Source organism: Musca domestica, unplaced genomic scaffold (genome assembly GCF_030504385.1).
Source record: "Musca domestica strain aabys unplaced genomic scaffold, Musca_domestica.polishedcontigs.V.1.1 2, whole genome shotgun sequence".
NCBI classification, from domain to species: Eukaryota; Metazoa; Arthropoda; class Insecta; order Diptera; family Muscidae; genus Musca; species Musca domestica.
In genome coordinates this window covers 21341462-21360709 of record NW_026712249.1, presented here as the reverse complement: position 1 = coordinate 21360709, position 19248 = coordinate 21341462, and the positions used below count along the sequence as shown (strand labels likewise).

The 19248-nt window shown below is 35.0% G+C and overlaps 3 protein-coding genes across 3 annotated transcripts; 1 reads left to right on the top strand and 2 right to left on the bottom strand.

The window, feature by feature from the left end:
• Nucleotides 1-2386: 2386 nt before the first annotated feature.
• Nucleotides 2387-8502, bottom strand: LOC101894212 (trypsin delta). The gene is made up of 4 exons (XM_011294461.3): nucleotides 8035-8502; nucleotides 4411-4606; nucleotides 2865-3156; nucleotides 2387-2793 (listed from the first exon to the last, which is right to left on the bottom strand). The coding sequence occupies exons 1-4, from the start codon at nucleotides 8099-8101 to the stop codon at nucleotides 2404-2406; spliced, it is 945 nt and encodes a 314-aa protein (XP_011292763.3). The 5' UTR covers nucleotides 8102-8502; the 3' UTR covers nucleotides 2387-2403.
• A 112-nt stretch (nucleotides 8503-8614) lies between these two features.
• Nucleotides 8615-12375, bottom strand: LOC101893534 (probable replication factor C subunit 1). Its single transcript, XM_005184088.4, has 10 exons — nucleotides 12149-12375; nucleotides 11845-12033; nucleotides 11647-11785; nucleotides 11027-11246; nucleotides 10760-10957; nucleotides 10512-10631; nucleotides 10331-10444; nucleotides 10151-10267; nucleotides 9953-10084; nucleotides 8615-9854 (listed from the first exon to the last, which is right to left on the bottom strand). The coding sequence occupies exons 1-10, from the start codon at nucleotides 12293-12295 to the stop codon at nucleotides 8819-8821; spliced, it is 2412 nt and encodes an 803-aa protein (XP_005184145.2). The 5' UTR covers nucleotides 12296-12375; the 3' UTR covers nucleotides 8615-8818.
• A 1701-nt stretch (nucleotides 12376-14076) lies between these two features.
• On the top strand, nucleotides 14077-18617 carry LOC101893702 (adenosylhomocysteinase). The gene is made up of 4 exons (XM_005184089.4): nucleotides 14077-14223; nucleotides 14323-14412; nucleotides 14665-14855; nucleotides 17448-18617. The coding sequence occupies exons 2-4, from the start codon at nucleotides 14388-14390 to the stop codon at nucleotides 18528-18530; spliced, it is 1299 nt and encodes a 432-aa protein (XP_005184146.1). The 5' UTR covers nucleotides 14077-14223; nucleotides 14323-14387; the 3' UTR covers nucleotides 18531-18617.
• Nucleotides 18618-19248: the final 631 nt, after the last annotated feature.

Here is a 19248-nt window from a genome sequence, read left to right as displayed (position 1 = left end):
ATAGTTGGCCAATATTCATGTTAATCCGAAATATGAGTTATATTAGTTTATAAAATGTGACTAGTGTTATTATATAATTGTTTAAATCAAACATTATTGACAACATTTTGACATGAGAGAATACCAAAAAAGAGAAGACATATGTCTAACCGTTTTTCTCTATCTCATCAATTTTATGAGACCCTTGCATTTGAGGCCTTTGGCCATATTCAATAAAACTACAGGGTGAAATGAAAAAACTGCAACCAACTTTAGACAGATGTCATTCCTAAGCCACTTGTCCGACAGCTGTTAAAATTATGCCAGTGACAGCTCATTATATTGTTTACAAGCGTACAAAAGCATTTTGCTAAGAATTATTCAGAAAAAAAGTTATTCGTGGTGGAATTCAAGCGTGATAGTGTGTTTTCTTTATATTTGGCTGGAAAACCACAAGTGGCTATCGTTAGAGCATTCCAGCATTTAAATAAGAATAAATCGTTTGTGTCTCGTACCATCACTCGTTACCGTTATACTGGTAGCGTAGCAAGACGTCAAGGCAGTTGACAGTAAAAAACAGCAACATCAGCAGATATGGCTCGAAAATTAAAAAAGCGACTTGATCGAAACCCTCGTCGCAGTGGTCTAAAAATGGTTCGTGAGCTGATCACAACGCAATATTCTATTCGGAAAATATTTAAAAATGAGCTCGGGGCAAAGCCATTGAAATTCCACAAAGTGCAAGAACTTACACAGGAACAGAAAGAAAATAGACTCAAAAGAGCTAAAGAGTTGCTTCGCTTGATCGAAAGTGGTGAACTACCGAAATTGGTTTTTTCCGATGAGAAAACATTCGTTGCCCAGCAGTTTATAAGCAAACAAAATGATCGTGTTTGCTTGCCAAAGAGGTCAGCTGAAAATATGCACCTTCACTTGGCCATCAGAACTCAAGCGCCGTCCATGGTGATGGTGTGGGCCGCAATAACAGCCGATGGTCGCTCTCCGCTCGTATTAATTATTCGGCATTAGAATAAATGCCAAATATTGTCGCGAAAATATTCTGGAGGGTGTATTAAAGCCGCAGCACTTGGACATTCCCACATGACTCATCACCATCGCACTCCGCATGCGCCACCCAAAAATGGTTACAAAAATGAGGTTCCTCGCTTCATTTCCAGCGCACAATGGACACCAAAATCTCCGGATACCAATCCCTTGGACTATTGTATCTGGAGTATTTTAGAAAGCAAGGTTTCCACTAAAAAATACCAAAGTGTCGATTACTTCAAGCAAGCGCTTCGCCGGGAATGGACCAAAATACCGCAGAGAAACATTCGGGCAGCGTGTGACGGTTTCATTGACCGTTTGTAGGCCATAATTCGTGCCAAAGGTGACCAATTCGAACAAATCTAAATCTTATTCTAAAATTGTATGATATTTCCGACATTTTTTGCTTTCATTCAATAAAATTTAAAAAAATTTAAAAATTATGACGTTTGTCTTTGTTGCAATTTTTTATCTCACCCTGTATATCTCAACCGATTTTCTCCAAATTTGAAGTACTTGCTTCTAGGATGAATTTAGTCGGAATTGCCAAAATTCATTCGCACAATAAACCTGATATCGGATAAAGTTATATATGGGAGCTTTATCCAAATCTGATCCGATCTCGATATGATTTGACAGAGGTATTTCTGCGCTGTATTGGGCATCTGGTACCAAAGATCGTTGTAATGGAGCGCATATTACACATGTGTGGGACTTAAACACCAAATCGGATGAAACATAGCTCTGTCTGAACCCATTTTCACCAAATTTGATGTACTTGCTTCTAAACAGTATTCGGTCGGATGTGCCAAAATTCACGTCATTTGAACTGATATTGGCCATTTGGTGCACAATTAACCGGAAATCGGTTGAAGATATATATGGGAGCTATATCTAAATTTAAACTGATTCTCACCAATTTCAAAAGGGTTCATCCTTGAGCCAAACAAATATTGTTTGGAAAGATTCATCTCAATCGGATAATAAATGCAAGCTGTATTTTGTTCACAAAAATACATGGTCAGATGGACGGATGGACGAGCTGGCATATATAAATCGACTCAGAAAGTAATTCTATGAATATCCTCAAAAGTAGCTATGGGTTTATCTCGCTTCCTTTCGATGTTACAAGCAAATGCACAAAGACACAATACCCTTACCACCATATGGTGTAGGGTATAAAAAGTCAAAAATCAAATATGGAATACTTAAGCATGACGTCATCGCTATGGCGTCACAAATCCATACTCAAGTATAATACCTTATAAAAATCTAACCCCTATTATGCTCTCTCCCTCATTTTCTCCACCTTACCCCCTTTTATTTCAATAAAACTGCAATTTATTTTAAAGGCAATTTTCCCATTCTTATTTTAAATTATTTCAAAATTTTCATTAACAACAACGACAAACAAATATTCAAAAACAAACATAACATATTCGAATTAATATTCTGGGCATTATTATAATAATAGTTATAATTAAAGGAAGAATTATTTGTTACAATCCAATTGTAGTAGTACGAGACATTTGTGTATACACCCGGATAGCCGGGTTGGGCGCAGCCATAACCCCACGAAACAACACCAGTCAAATAACCATTACACACCAAAGGACCACCGGAATCACCCTGGCAGGCATCAACACCACCGGTTTGCATATAACCAGCACATATCATGCCCGTTGTGATGTTACCGTAATTTATGTCGCACGTGGCATAGCCAACAATGGGAACCGTTGCTTCCATCAAAATACCCGAAACAGAGTCCTGTATCAAAAAAAAAGAAGATAAATTAATTCAGTTTTCTTTTGATTGAGATTCTTTTTAAAAATATTTACCGAATATGTACTTGTCTTGCCCCAACCGGATATCGTACACAGAGTACCACTCGGCTCCGGCCAGTAATTTAGGGGTATGGCTTGCACTGTGGGCCACGACCAGGGTATATAACCATTGATCAGAAACAAGGCAATATCATTGACCATAGTTGTTAAATTGAAGTTCATATTAACGGCAATTTGCAGGACATCATATTGCAGGGTGTACGCTGGCGCTTGATACAAATAAGCCGAGCCCATAACCAAGGTGAATTCATCGGGACTGCGAAAAACCATGGGCTGGACATTTTGACTGAAATATTACAAAAAAAAAACACAAATAAAAAAAGCTGTAAGTTCGGCCGGGACGAACTTTCAATACCCTCCACTATTTGGAACGAATTTGGTAATTCTCAAAAACAATAAAATCCGTTAAAAATTATGTTAAAATCTTAAAAATACCGAATGTAGCTGTTATATTAGGATCTATACGACGACATGGACCTGCATAGGTAACATTTGTCATAAGCCATTACAATACGAAGACGTGGACCAGAATAAAAAATTTTCTGTCATAGGCTGTAGCATCCATTACGAACTTCAAATACCAAATTTGAAACAATTCCGGTGAAGAATGGCTAAAATCATCAAAATACCGAATATCGGGAGGTAATGACATATGGGGGCTATACGAAGACGTGGACCTGCATAGACAATTTTCTGTCACAGGCTGCACTATCCATTACGAACTTCAAATACCAAATTTGAAAAAATTCCGGTGAAAAATGTCGCTAAAATTAGTAAAATACCGAATATCGGGAGGTACCGTTATATGGGGGCTCTACAAAGACGTGGACTTGAATGGAAAATTTTCTGTCATAGGCTGTACTATCCATTACGAACTTCAAATACCAAATTTGAAACAATTCCGGTGAATAAATTCGCTAAAATCATCAAAATACCCAATATCGGGAGGTACCCTTATATGGGGGCTATACGAAGACGTGGACCTGCACAGACAATTTTCTGTATTATGCTGTAGTATCCATTACGAACTTCAAATACCAAATTTGATCCAATTCCGGTGAATTAAGTCGCTAAAATCATCAAAATATCGAATATCGGGAGGTACCCTTATATAGGGGCTATACCAAAACGTGGGCCTACTTGGCCCATTTTCAATACCAAAAGTCCTGGAAACATATCATACATTTGAGTAAAATTTTATCAATCTACTTAAATTCGTTTGGAAGCTAGAGTGGTTTCCACAGACGGACGGACATCGCTAAATCGACATAGAATTTTATGCTGATCAAGAATATATATACTTTGTGGGGTCTAAATTGTGTATTTCGAGGTATTACAAACGGAAGGACAAACTTAATATACCCTCCATGCTATGGTGAGGGTATAAAGATTAATTGAATTTTTTGTCCGATTTAGTTCTCCCGTAATTTATTTTGTTGTCATTTATCTCTTAATACTCATACGCCCAAGTATTATGGACTCAAAATCAATCATACGTTACATAGTCCCCCCGTAACCCTTTTGTTTGCCATTGACTTACTTGAGTATACAATGAGCAGCTGTTACCACCACGCGTTGCGATATAACCGAACCACCACATATATGGCCATAGCCATACATTTGTGCTTCGTACACCTTTAGCCGTACCGACACCTGCCATGGTGCCGATTCAATTGAAATTGCTTGGCCACCAATAATTCTAGGATCTTTTTCGACGGTTTTGTTTTTGTCAGTGGCTGGAAAGAAGAAAAAAAAAAACAAAACAAAATGGGAAAAATTAAAATTTGGTTGTTTTTTATGAATAGTCCCGTTTTGGAAATTGAATAAAAAAATCGTCTATGACTAATGTAACTGTGAGTCACTGACATTTAAAAATTCTTATCAATTTTTCCCAATGATAAATTATTATGTGACCTATATATATCTACAGCTGAACCCGGTGCGCTTCGCTACCCCATTTGATTTTATATACATTCAAAAATATTTATACAAATATTTTTGTGATTTTTAAATAAAAATAAAACAAATTCAAAAATTAAAAAAAAAAATATTGTAATGCTTTCGGATACACCATATTTACTGTTTTTTCCTTCAGGAACGTAAAGAATAAGAAAAAAAATTCAAAAAGAACTGCTCACACATTTTGACCCCATAAATTTTAATACACTTCACCTTAAAAAGTTTCCTTTTGTAACATCCCTAAATATTCGACGTATGTACAGGGTGACATTAAAAAAAAACTGCAACAAAGTCAAACTCCTGAATTTTTACATTTTATTTTTGCAATTTTATTGAATGAAATCAAAAAAAGTCGGAAATAGCATAAAATTTTAGAATAAGTTTAGATTTGTTCGAATTGGTCACCTTTGGCCTGAATTATGGCCTTCAAACGGCCAATGAAACCGTCACACGCTGCCCGAATGTTGCTCTGCGGTATTTTGGTCCATTCCCGGCGAAGTGCTTGCTTGAGGTGATCGACACTTTGGTATTTTTTAGTGCCAACCTTGCTTTCCAAAATACTCCAGACACAATATTCCAACGGATTGGTATCCGGAGATTTTGATGGCCATTGTGCGCTGGAAATGAAGCGAGGAACCTCATTTTGTAACCATTCTTAGGTGGCGCGTGCTGAGTCCTGTTGGAATGTCCAAGGTCTGCGGCCAAAATGTTTGCGTGCCCAAGGCTTTAATACAGCCTCCAGAATATTTTCGCTATAATATTCGGCATTTATTTTAACGCCACGGTCGATTAATACGAGCAGAGAGCGACCATCGGCTGTTATGGCGGCCCACACAATCACCATGGCCGGCGCTTGAGTTCTGGTGGCCAACCGAAGGTGCACATTTTCAGCTGACCTCTTTGGCAAGTAAACACGATCGTTTTGTTTGTTTACAAACTGCTGGACAACGAATGTTTTCTCATCGGAGAAAACCAAATTCGGCCAAACTCGGTTCAACACTTTCGGCCAAGTGAAGCAACTCTTTAGCTCTTTTGAGTCTATTTATACACCACAAGGTGGTCAGGGTATTATGTCATTGTGCATTTGTTTGTAACAGGCAAATAGAAACGAGATAGACATAGTTCCTTTTGATGATCTGCATAGAATCACATTCTGACTCGATTTATGCATGTCCGTCCGTCTGTCCATGTATTTTTATAAACAAAGTACAGTTCGCATTTATTACCCGATTCAGATGAAATTTTGCAAAAATCATTTGTTTGGCCCAATGAGATAATCGGTCAAAATTTAGATATAGCTCCCATATATATCTTCGTCCGATTTGCATTTATTGTGCACCAAACGTGTAATATCAGCCCGAATAGTATGGAATTTTGCACATACAACCAAATTAGGCTTGAAAATAAGTATGCCAAATTTGATCGAAATCGGTTCAGATATAGCTATAGCTCCCATATATATTTTTCATCCGATTTGTTATTTTTGTCCTCCGCAGCCGTAATATGCACTCTGTAACAACAACATTTGGGGAAATATATCAAATACAGCTCCGAAATACATTTGCTAAATTTTATCGAGGTCGGTTCAGATTTGGATTTTATAGTGCACCAAACTTCTAATATTTGTCCAAATGGGATGAAATTTGGCACTTACGACCGAATTGAGTCTAGAAGCTAGTATATCAAATTTGGTGATCGGTTCAGATATAGCTATAGCTCCCATATATATTGTTCATCCGATTTCTTATATTTGTTACCCACAGCAGTAATATGCACTCCGTAACAACGATATTCAGGGAAATATATCAAATACAGCTCAGAAACATCTTTGCCAAATTTTATCGAGATCGGTTTAGATTTGGATATAGCTCCCACATATATCTTTATCCGATTTTAAATTAATTGTGCACCAAATGGGCAATACAATTCCGAATTTAAAAGGTACAAATGCTTCGGCATAATTAGTCCTTTGAACTTGAAATTATGTAATCATAGCGTGTATGATTGAATTCTCCCATAAAAACTTTTAATTGTTATGTGGAGCTCTACTAAATTAGCAAAGTGGTGTAGGGTATCTTAAAGTCGGCCCCGATCGACTTTAGGCCTTTTTTACTGGTTTATTTTTCCGAAAGAGACGAAATAAGAATTCAAAATACAAATTTTTATCGTTTTTTTGTCAATAACAAGGGAGTGTTGCCAACGTTTTTTTTTAATTGTTGCCAACTTTTATTTTAAACTGTCGATGTCGCTTCTATGCTTTACCGTAATGCCATTTTTGAAACGAAGCGACGGCGAGGGCGTCTTGCACATAATGTCGTCAACGACGACTATAGAAACGACAACCGTAATTGGGCCGAATATTTTAAAAAAGGGACCAGAAAACCCCTTTTTGATATTTAACCAAAATAATCCTCGTATTGTTATCAGAAATATTGGCGTAAACTCTATATAACTTAAATGAAGGGATTTCAAGAAATCTTTATCCGAAAATTTCCAAAAATGCGAAGAGGGGGAACCGGCCCCCTTTATTTGTGTTACATTGTAATGTAAACTTACAAAATGCCGATACACGTGTCTTCTAATTTTAGTTCTACTTTTACAATCAGCTGGATTTTTCCTGTAATTATTTTTTGTGTTGCACAGTGTTATTATTATTTTTCCCGCACAGTGTTATTATTATTTTCTCCTTGGACCCTAAATATGTGCTTCAGACATGGACTACTCTCAACTTAAGATTTGATTCTCCCCAGTATTTAACACAATAGGGTCTGGTTGGCTTGCTTCTATGATTTTGCTAAAAGTCATATAACCGAATAATGGATCGAAAATACTTCCGTCACTGGTGAATATGAATCACTACGTTATTACAATTGTCACATGAGCACAACTGTTTTTTTTATTATTATTATTTTTTTTTTTTTTTTTTTTTTTTGAACCATAATTCTAAACCCATAAAATGCCGGTAAAATAAAATGCGAAATAGCATAACAACAAATACTACTTTGTCTGCGTACTAAAATACTTGATTAATACACTCTTTTGAGAAATGGGATTTAGATCCACTTGAGCTCAGTCATAATATTTTCAATTTTCAAACATTCTTCATTATTGACTTCATCAGTTTGTAACTCTTAATATTTCAAGTGTTATTTCATAATTTTTTCAAAAGTTACAATTTTTGTTTTTTACAACGCAAACCACTTACAGGTTCCAAAAACTATTGAACACAAATTACAGTAAATTACAACAACAACAAGAGATTTTAAATACATATTTCTATAATTTCGCAATATTCACTTTCGCCACAAATATATATTTCATTCGTTCGATCACCACACACCGGCCGAGACAACTGTTATAACTACTATTTTGTTAATATTTAAATTGGCCTCCCATAAAATTGGTATTCTTGACACAGTAATAATAATGGCCATGTCGAACACAAACATAGGAAATAATGTAGTTAATTTATCATATGATAAAGGTATAAAAGTATTGTATATCTTATCTATTTTTTTTCGATATAGAAAAATTGTTGTATCAACAACTCATCGGGATTATGATAAATTCTTTGAAATAAATCAAAGCAATGACGAGTTCAGACCGCAGCTAATTGTTGCTGATTATTTTGGGGGGTTCCTTTTTTTGAAAATCTTTCTTTCAACTACCGTATTTTCTATGGACAAGTCTTGGTTCTTTGCCTACTATTTAAACTCTTAAGGGAAGAAATAGTAAATTTTGTTTGATTTGATTTACAAACTTAACAATAACTAAAAACAGCCAACTGTTTTTTATACAACCTTGTATTTTTTTATTCTTTAAGTCTTCTATACATTCTTTTTGTATAATTCAATCCACTATACTAAAAATTAAGGATAATCTTGCAAATGTCTATTACTAAAAATTCTTACAAAAATTGTATATTTGAAATATCTTAAATATATTCAATATATGTAGAAAAATATGTATATATGGGTTTCAAATGGTATCTATGTTTTACATGTCCGTGCTTTTAAATCCGCCAATCGTTGGGCTTCCAAAAGTTTCAGTTCTTTGCGTATCATTTCCAATTGCGAGGAAATATCATCGCTTTCGCCATCTCCCTTGTTGCTCTCGGATTGTGAAGAAGCAGTACTACTATCAACAGGCTTCGGCGTTGTTAGGACTTGTGGTGTGGATCGTGTTATTTTTGTTTTTATAACAAAAGTTGGAGATTTTGCAAGTAGGTTCTTTGTTGCAGAGTTTGGTCGCTTAGAACTAGTTTGGGGATAATTGCTTTCAGAATCTGTGGAAATTTCAACAACATGACAATCATCGTTTACATCTTTGGAAGATGTTTCCGATTGTTTGGTACTATTTATCAATTGTGTTGTTGGTGGTTTATTCTTTTCAGGCGTCCTCTTTGTTAAACTTAAATTTTTCGATTTTCTTGGCGTCCTTGTTAGTTCATCATTATCACTATCCGTATCGCAAATATCCAGGGATTGTATGTTTTGCTTTGCAGATGATGTCTGACTTTTACCATTATCCAATTTTAAACTTTCCTCAATTGTTGGCTGTTTACTTAAATGTGTTTTTTTCTTCTTGCGCGGTGTTATATCTATGACATCAGAATCTTCCGAATCTGTTTCCCGATTATATCTGGTATTTTTCTTATTGTTTGAGTTTTCTTCCCCCTCACTCTGTCTCGTTTCTGTATTTGTGGCACATTTTTCATTAGTTTTATTTGATTTATTTTCATTGTTGTTTTTATTATCCATTTTCAGGTCATTTGCTGACTCTTCATCATCTTCGGATTGCTTTGATAATGGTAAAGACTGCTTTCGTCGTGATGCTGTTTCCATTATTGAAATCTCACTCTCCGTTTTACTTTTCTCATCTTTTTTGTCTCGATTTTCGGAAAAATTTAAACAACGAGATGTTCGCCGTTTACTGATTGGTTGAGAATTGTTTTGTATACTCTCTTTAGATTGTTGAACTTTCTTTGATGATGATTTTGCTTCCACATCAGTAATACTCTTTCGTCTTCAAGGGTAAAAAACAAAAACAGAAAACAAATTGTGAATAAATAAATAAAATTGCTCGGAACTATTTTTTATTCATAATTTTTTGTAAAAACATACCTTTTCCTTGGGCTCTCGTTATCCATCGAGTTTTTCTCCACTTCGTTTTTGTTCAAAGATCTACGAGCTCTTATCATTTCCGAATTTTCAGAATTAACTGAATCTGTTACACGTCTTCGGAGATCTTTACATCTAAAAACACAAGGAATTCGTTAAACATAAAACCTTTGCAGATATTAATATTTTAAATATGCTTACTTTGAATGTGGACTATTTTCGGCGAGTGTCGATTTAGTTTTACTTTCAGTTGTTTTTCCCCGAATAGGACTTTCGGCAATTACCAAGTCACTTACGAGATTTTTAAGTTCTCTAGATCTAGTTAATAGATATATATTATTATATGTATTATTATATGTAAATATATAACATTTGATTTACTTTGGAACATGTATAGAAGATTCCACTGTTTTGGCTGGCGTTTTATTTTTATCTTCTGTTACCTTATCACGACTTCCAACTGTATCGTTAAATCGGCTTTTGATTTCTTTACTTCTGAAATGGGTTAGAGAAAACAAAACTTAGTATTTCTGCATGCATATTATTTTTATGTTCTATTTACTTTAGATCTGGACTGGATATTGATGGCTTTGCTCTTGTTTTATTTTCGGTGATAAGATTTTCAGGATTTTCCGCTATTACCAAGTTGCTTACTAGATTTTTGAGTTCTCTAGACCTAGATCTAAATAAAAAATTAAATGCCTTTGTTAATAAAAATGCTTTGAAATACCAATAAACAGCATTATCTAGAGACAAGCCAATTATAGCTTTAAATTTTGAGCTCAAGCGTAAAAAAAACTTTATATTTACTTTGCAACTGGGCTGGGCTCCAAAGTTTTTGAACTGGTTTTATTTTCCGAGTTTTCTCCACTTGATTTTGCATTTTCAGTAATATTCTTTTCCGTATCCACTTCTTCACTTGATTGACTTTGACTGTTCTCATATTCGAAAACTGGTTTCCGTGGTCTTATCGCCTTTTCTAACATTTCCTTTTTTAATAAGCGTTTTCTGCAAAAAAAAAAGAAGAGAACCATCAATAATTACTTCATTTTCAAGAAATTTCAAAAAAAAAAATACTTTTGTCCTGGACTGATGGGAGGAGCTTTGTTAACCGTAGTTGTGACCATGTCCTGTTTTTCTTGTTTGTTCGCATCACTGATTTGAGGGGAGTTTTCTGATAGAGATTTTTCTTTGACCAAAATTTGTCCTAAAGTACTAAAATCGTTTAAAAGTTTGTTGGGTCCTTCATATTTTCGTTCAAATTCTTCAAAGGCAAAGAGTTTGGTTGCCAAAGTTCCTGGAATACAAAAAATAAGAAGGTAATTAATTGTAACTCTATTGTCCAAAGAAGGCTTTAGCAATGAAAAATACTTTGAAAAATGTCCCTTTTTTAACTCATCACAGTTAGTCTACGGCATGATGTAAACATTACAGAATAGATTCTGTTAATGTAAGACCTATGTTAACGGGACCAATGTTAACGAACGCGTGTGTTTTTATGTATACATACATACATAAGCATGTTTATCCAAACAAACAATCCGCGTGAGTAAACATGCATGGAAAAATACGTTACAATTTCAGACACTTAGTGCCTTACTCTGGCATATAATCTTATTTCTCATTGTACAGTAATGCTAACATCACTTTCTAGGCAAATTGTGTTATAAAACCGCCTGTAATTGCTTGCAACTTACTTCGTCCCAATATTGCACCATCTTTACGATATTGTAGAATTTCTGCATCTTTTTTCCTAATAGTATCTGTCAATATTTCCATTTGTTCTTTGCAAGCAAGCAATGCCTTTAGCATCGGCATTACAAATAAAGTTCGGAACTGAAAGAAACTGAAGATTAGACACAATTGTTATTCCAATTCGACAATTATATATTTACCTCTTCCAATGTTTGTTTTTCTAAATTCCATTCATAAAGGAATGGACAGTCTTTTACACGATATTTTACTTTCAACAGCAGCTTATCGTTGCCCTCAGCAGAATCCAACGATGCCGTTTCCAATTCTCCCTCACCGCCAAAGGTTTTTCGTATATTCTCCTCGTCAAAATCATAACGACGATTTAAGTTCTAAAATAGCAAAAACAAGAATAATTTTATGGCAGCACAGCACAGATTCAATCGTTTCACACATGTCCTTCCCGTTCCAATAAAATTTTGTTTATTTTCACAACAAATTGTTTACCTTCACTTTGCGTCTAACATCGACCAGAGAAATCTTCTCACTCCATATCTCGTTTTGATCGTATAAGATCAGCGTAACGTTATTATTTTCACTGATATCACATTTAATATAATAGGTTTTATTCACAATTTTTATTTCTTTCCACATTATTTGCTTTATTGTATTAAATATTCATGAAATCAAGTTTCGTTTGCTGTGGCTGTAGAAAACGAACAGCTGTTTAAAGTGTTACCAACCTTTGTGGGAAGCAACGCTTTGGTGTAATCATATATCGATGCTAGTGACTTTGAAAATGTGCATTACCAATCCTTCTTTGCACAATTTATTAATCTACTTATTTATTTGTTTAATTTAGTTATTTTTTGTAAATGCAATTTTATGTCTAATAGCTATTTAAACAAAGCACGGTTTGGGGGGAACATCCTGTACATCCTTTTATTTTGTTCGTCATATTTGCCTTGTTTCTATATTTTTTCTTAGAAATTTTTCTTTTCGGCTTCCTTTCATTTTCTGAATGAAACAAATTTCGAAATCATATGCAACAGAAAATATCTGTTTTTTTACCGAATCACACCACCATAATTTTAAATTTTTATACAAAAATCGTTTTAAAAAAATCAGTTTGGCATTCACGGTCTCCGTATCTACATATTTGACTTTTCCATGTAACAAAGTAATCTTTTACATTTGGTATCATTGTTCAGCCTGGGTTAAAATATTATTTTTTCCATTTTCAAATAAGTAAACAAGTAAAAAGTTGTAAGTTCGGCCAGGTCGAACATTGAATACCCTCCGCCATTTGGAACGAATTTGGCAATTCTCAAAAACAATAAAATCCGTTAAAAATCTGTTAAAATCTTAAAAATACCGAATGCAGCTGTTATTTAAGGGTCTATACGACGACATGGACCTGCATAGGTAGCTTTTGTCATAAGCCATTACAATACTCAAATGCGAAATTAAAAAAAAATCGGTGAATAATGTAGCTAAAATCATAAAAATACCGAATATCGGGAGGTACCGATATATGGGGGCTATACGAAGACGTGGACCTGCAATTTTCTGTGTTAGGCTGTAGCATTCATTACGATTCAAATACCAAATTTGTAAGAATTCCGATGAATATTGTCGCTGAAATCATCAAAATACCGAATATCGGAAGGTACAGGTTATATACATACAATGTTTCTCCACCGGAGCTAGAACCCATTATGACCCACAAATACAAATTTTTAGACAAATCTGCAAAACAGTATGGCAAAAATTATAAAAATATTGAATATCGGGAGGTACCGTTATTATTGTACCACCAGCTATGTCGATGCGTCCTGTGTTATTGCTGACTTAAGGTGTAAGTACATAAATCGCTTGAAGTCCTTGCATGGCATATTTTGTGACATATCATAAAGGGATGCCAGAGCCGCATACAAATTCTGCCGTCGTTCCCCATTATAATTTGACATTAATATGCCTAGTCATTATGCCAAGCAGCTCACCTTTCGACCTGCTGACAAATATTGGAAGACATAATTTGAATGTTATTTGTAAAGAAAATGAAACGAGTACCAAAAATGTTTGATCTTGAAAATCGATTACGAAAACTCGCCATATGGCAAAGTCGACTTACGTATCCCTAATAACTAGTCATTTCAGGGATGGAAAATCAAAACTTGTAAAAGGTACTTTTTCAGTGAAATTGTACTTTAGTTTTTAAAATTTTATAAAAAAATATACATTCAAATATATGTGAATTTTAAATATAAAATTATGACTGAGGGATCTTTAACTTTTTTATAAACTTTAATACCATTCCTCTTTATGAGAGATTATAATACCACGCCTAAGATCCAAAAATGATTGATTGATTGATTGATTAAACAGCGTCTTTGGTAGCGATCTTTGTTTTTTTCTTGAGACTCGATATGGTACAAAGTGCCCCGAATGAACTTCACTGTTTTTAGTGTCAAATTGTAGTGTCATCCCTGTTCCATTCCCACAATTCCAAATATAAGCAACATAAAATTAGACAAAGTGTTTCAATCGTAGCTATCAGCCAGCAGCCATCGTACGACCGCGTGCGTTCTTATTCTAATACAATTATTTAATAATTATATATTAAATTTATAATTATGTGGCGAAATTAATTGCAATTGAACCTTTAATTTCTCTTACAGGGCATTAATTTTGTGTTTCACTTCTGTTTTCCCATAAAACCGCAAAAATTAACAAAAAACGCAAAATGTCCAAGCCAACCTATAAAGTCGGTAAGTTGAAATTTGTTGTGAATAAACGTGTTTGTGTGTGATGTGCAATTGTTTTATTTTATGGTTTATATATTGTGATCTAATCTCCTGTTATTGGAGGAGATAAATGTGAACACGTTTTTTTTTTTTGTTTCGTAGCCATTGCTAATCTTTGTTTTCCTTTTTTCCGTGCGTTGCTGTCCCATTGTTGCTGACCAACCTGATTCATCTTCACTTGACTCGGCGGCATGCGATGCTGTTGCTAATGAACAGCTGATATTAAGTTGGCCGAATGGGGTCGCAAGGCTATTATTATTGCCGAAAATGAAATGCCCGGTTTGATGGCTTGCCGCAAGAAGTACGGTCCTTCCAAAATCTTGAAAGGTGCTCGTATTGCCGGCTGTTTGCATATGACGGTTCAAACTGCTGTACTTATTGAAACTTTGGTTGAATTGGGAGCTGAGGTGAGTCCAAGTGATGAAATACTTAGATTACGTTTATATTGTCACGTTTGAGTTAGGACTTGAAATGAACATTCATGTGTTTGTTGTTGCTTTCATGTTAATGTATGCATAGTTCATTGTGGTAATTGCAACATTTTAAAATATTACCTTTTAATTAATTTTATTTAAATAATCAATTTAGTTAACAAGTCAGACTGCAAGTAAATTGAAACGGTCTTGGTTTTTAATTGGTCCTTATATTTCATAGCGGTTTGAGTCTCGGATAAATTTATGCATCATTCTGTTTTCAATGGAATAGCATATTTAATTTTTCCTATATCTTCAGTAACAATATAAACCATATTTTCAAAATATAATATATGTACCTCAAAATTACCCCCAGCCTTGAGTTATGATTATTCAAAGCAGTTGGCCTATATTTATCAATTCGTATCTTACCAGATTTGGACTACATCGACTACTTCCTATACTTTTTATGAAATGTGTACACATTTTAGATTGTGGAAATATGCGTGAGGTTACAGATATAGCGGACCGAACTATTCCATTTTCATCCAATACAGAAAAAAATATTGGTCTGTGCAAAATTTGAAGGAAATCAAACATTTATATCCAATTTTGTGCGAAATCATAAATTTCGATAAATTACATATTCATATCAGATTTCGGGATAAGAGAAATATTTAGATATAGCAAGTTGTAAAGAATCACCGACTTGTTTCGCAAGTTATGACAGATATAAGTATTGAAAATCGAGACCCTTTGTGGATGAGGTACCAAAAGGGGTTGGCTTATGTATATCAGCGTTAGCAAAAATATTTAGATGTGTGAAATTTGAAGAGAGTTGGATGCTTATTCCCCTTTCTTTGATCGTTTTGTTTTTTCAAAAATCTTGAATCGTATGTGGGGGAGGTACCAGAAGAAATGGTGTGATTTCTACCATCTTTATAACAGATTTTGTGTTGATGGAAATATAGAGATGTACCAATTCTGAATGGATTCGGACGTTGTATTCTCGTTTTATGAGCTTCATGGGTACTCAAAATGTTGACCCTTTTGTGGGGGAGGTACTAGAAGCAGAGGACCGATGTATCCCATCTTCACACCAGACCTTGGGTAAATAAAAATATTGTGACGTGTGTAATTTGAGGGGAACCGGATGCTTTTTACGGATCTTATGATCCAATATTTTGACTATTTGTGGGGAAGCTACCAGAAGAAATGTTGCGATCTCTACCATCTTTACAACAGATCTTGTATTGATGGAAATATTGAGATGTGCCAAAGTCAGAATGGAATCGCATGTTAATTTCGTGTTTTATGAGCTTCATGAATATTCAAACTTTTGAGCCTTTGTAGGGGATGTAACAGAAGGAGTGGACGGATACATGTCATCTTCACACCAGACCTTGGATTTATAAAAATATTGTGATTTGTGTAATTTAAAGGCAATCGGACTCTTACATCACATTTTATAAGAGTTATAATTATACAAAATTTTGACCCTTTGTGGGAGAGGTACTTGATGGAGTCGACCAATATTGTCCATTTTCTCACCTCACCTAGCACTGATTCAAATATAAGGATTTGAAAATTGAAGCTAAATTGCATTATCGTTTCTCTTTCTGTGCAGTAAATTATTTTCTCTTAAAATGTAGACATTTTGTGTGGGAGGTACCAGAATGAGTGGACCGATATCGGACGGACGGACTGACATCGCATGTCCTGAAACAGATTTTGTACAAAGAGACCTAGGGTCTAAAACCGTTATTTCGATGAGGCACGTTTTGGCCGTATCAAATGATATATACCCTCTCTGGCCATATGACCCATGGTATAATTACCAATTTCTAACTTAAACGTAGAATTTCTAGTTCCGAAAAATTTATCAAGCTAATTATAGAAACCAAACATTTTCTGAGGCCGGGTCGTTGTTTTATTCTTTATTCCAAATACAATCATTTGAACACAATTTTATTGATTTCATTTTTAATTACATTACTTAAGCATATTCTATGCATTTCTATGATATTGATCTCCACCAAATTTTACGCAGATACACAGTTTTTAGTTTTGCGTCATTGTCTTGCCAAGGAAATGTTTTTTTGCTATTGTCAAATGGTTTCATATTTAAATTCACTTTCCATACATGTGTAGAGGAGGGTCATCTCTAGAAGACCTCTCAGATTTGTTATCACAAATCTTTATTTTTCTAAAATGCTAAACGAAATTTCACCACATGAAGTAAGTCAAGACAAACACAGAGCTTAGAATATTTACGCACATAAAAATACAGTGCTGCTTAGATGGTCACACCCTTCCAACACAAGACCTTATCAGACAAATGATTATTCCCCTTAGCCATGAATATGGACACCCAATGATATCAGTAAAAGATTGTTATTTGTAATTGTTTGCTGGTGACAATTAACAGGTCATCTCATGATCTCTAGATTATATATTGGAAATGTGTACGTCTTCCTTATGTGTTTTTTCTTTGTTTGTTAGTTTTTATTATTTGTATTATCGCCTTATTATTAAAATCAAGGTCAACATTAAAACTGTGTTTTTTATTTCCTCATTTTTCCACAGGTTCAATGGTCTAGCTGCAACATTTTCAGTACTCAAGATCATGCTGCTGCCGCCATTGCTGCCACCGGTGTGCCCGTATATGCCTGGAAGGGTGAAACCGAAGAAGAATACCAATGGTGCATTGAACAAACTTTGGTCTTCCCCGATGGCCAACCCTTGAACATGATCTTGGATGATGGTGGCGATTTGACCAATTTGGTCCATGAAAAATACCCACAATACTTGAAGGGCATCAAGGGTTTGTCCGAAGAAACCACCACCGGTGTACACAATTTGTACAAAATGTTCAAAGAAGGCCGCTTGGGTGTGCCCGCCATCAATGTCAATGACTCTGTTACCAAGAGCAAATTCGACAATTTGTATGGTTGCCGTGAATCTCTTATCGATGGTATTAAGCGTGCCACTGATGTCATGATTGCTGGCAAAGTTTGCGTTGTTGCCGGTTATGGTGATGTAGGCAAGGGTTGTGCCCAAGCCTTGAAGGGTTTCGGTGGCCGTGTCCTTATCACAGAAATTGATCCCATCAATGCCTTGCAAGCCGCCATGGAAGGCTATGAAGTCACCACCATGGAAGAGGCCAGCAAGGAAGCTACCATTTTTGTTACCACCACCGGCTGCATTGACATCATCACCGGTGAACACTTCTTGAACATGAACGACGATGCCGTTGTCTGCAACATTGGTCATTTCGATTGTGAAATCGATGTTGCCTGGTTAAATACCAACGCTGTGGAAAAGGTCAATGTTAAGCCCCAAGTTGATCGTTATACCCTGCCCAATGGTCGCCACATTATTGTCTTGGCTGAAGGTCGTTTGGTCAATTTGGGTTGTGCCCATGGTCATCCCAGTTTCGTCATGTCCAACTCATTCACCAACCAGGTTTTGGCTCAAATCGAATTGTGGACCAAATCTGAACAGTATGCTGTTGGTGTACATGTTTTGCCCAAACACTTGGATGAAGAAGTTGCCAGTTTGCACTTGGAAAAATTGGGTGTTAAATTGACCAAACTGTCAGAGAAACAAGCCAAATATTTGGGTATTCCCATCAATGGTCCCTTCAAGCCTGACCATTATAGATATTAGATATATCGGATTTGTTTTTAATTTTACTTATTAAAATTTTACAATATATTTTGAAATATCTTAGACCACAAAAAAATTGTTTTGAAATATTTCGCTAACCTTTTCTATTTGATGTAAGAAGAAACAAAAAAAAAAAAAATACAATAAAATCATGATGTTGACAAATAATTTGTAAACTTAATGGTATGGGGTTTTGATTTGAATGGATATATTTGTATAAAAAAATAATATTTCTATGCAATAGGTTTCGTATATATTCGAGGTTTTGGGATTTGATAAAAATCCTTGGGACTATGTTTTCATGAAAATTCTCTTCATTTCCTTCCAATCCACAAACATTTAAATAATAAAGAACTTAGTGTGTGTAAGTAAATAAAAATCAATATACAGACATGCGCCAATGTTAATGGAGAAACAATTCCATTGTTTCGCTTTCAACTCATGCTTTTTAATTTGTTTAATCAACTGTTTGCACAGTTTGATTTCTAATAATTGCCACTTTCCACATCTGTTTTTTCTACAAAATTGTTTGGACTGTGTATTCAAACCAAATAAAATTCTAAATATTAGGAATTAGAAAAGCAGGGGATCGGGGGATGAATGGGCGTATTGGAGTGCAATCACCTACTTTAAAAGATTCAAATACAAAAATGCCTGCCTTGTTATGATTTGAAACAATAATAATCAAATCAATACTAAAATGTCTAACAACAATTGG

Bases quoted from the DNA above. Each gene is read 5' to 3' on its own strand.
- LOC101894212 (XM_011294461.3), bottom strand. From the start codon at position 8,101: ATGTATTTAAAATCTCTTGTTGTTGTTGTAATTTACTGTAATTTGTGT. The intron at 4,607-8,034 runs GTAAGTGGTTTG...TCTTCTTTCCAG, and splicing joins TTCAATAGTTTTTGGAACCT to CCACTGACAAAAACAAAACC. The intron at 2,794-2,864 runs GTAAATATTTTT...TTTTTGATACAG, and splicing joins GCAAGACAAGTACATATTCG to GACTCTGTTTCGGGTATTTT.
- LOC101893534 (XM_005184088.4), bottom strand. From the start codon at position 12,295: ATGTGGAAAGAAATAAAAATTGTGAATAAAACCTATTATATTAAATGT. The intron at 10,632-10,759 runs GTAAATATAAAG...TTTTTTATTTAG, and splicing joins GAGCCCAGCCCAGTTGCAAA to ATCTAGGTCTAGAGAACTCA. The intron at 10,085-10,150 runs GTAAGCATATTT...TTGTGTTTTTAG, and splicing joins GAAAATAGTCCACATTCAAA to ATGTAAAGATCTCCGAAGAC.
- LOC101893702 (XM_005184089.4), top strand. From the start codon at position 14,388: ATGTCCAAGCCAACCTATAAAGTCG. The intron at 14,413-14,664 runs GTAAGTTGAAAT...GCTAATGAACAG, and splicing joins CAAGCCAACCTATAAAGTCG to CTGATATTAAGTTGGCCGAA. The intron at 14,856-17,447 runs GTGAGTCCAAGT...ATTTTTCCACAG, and splicing joins TGGTTGAATTGGGAGCTGAG to GTTCAATGGTCTAGCTGCAA.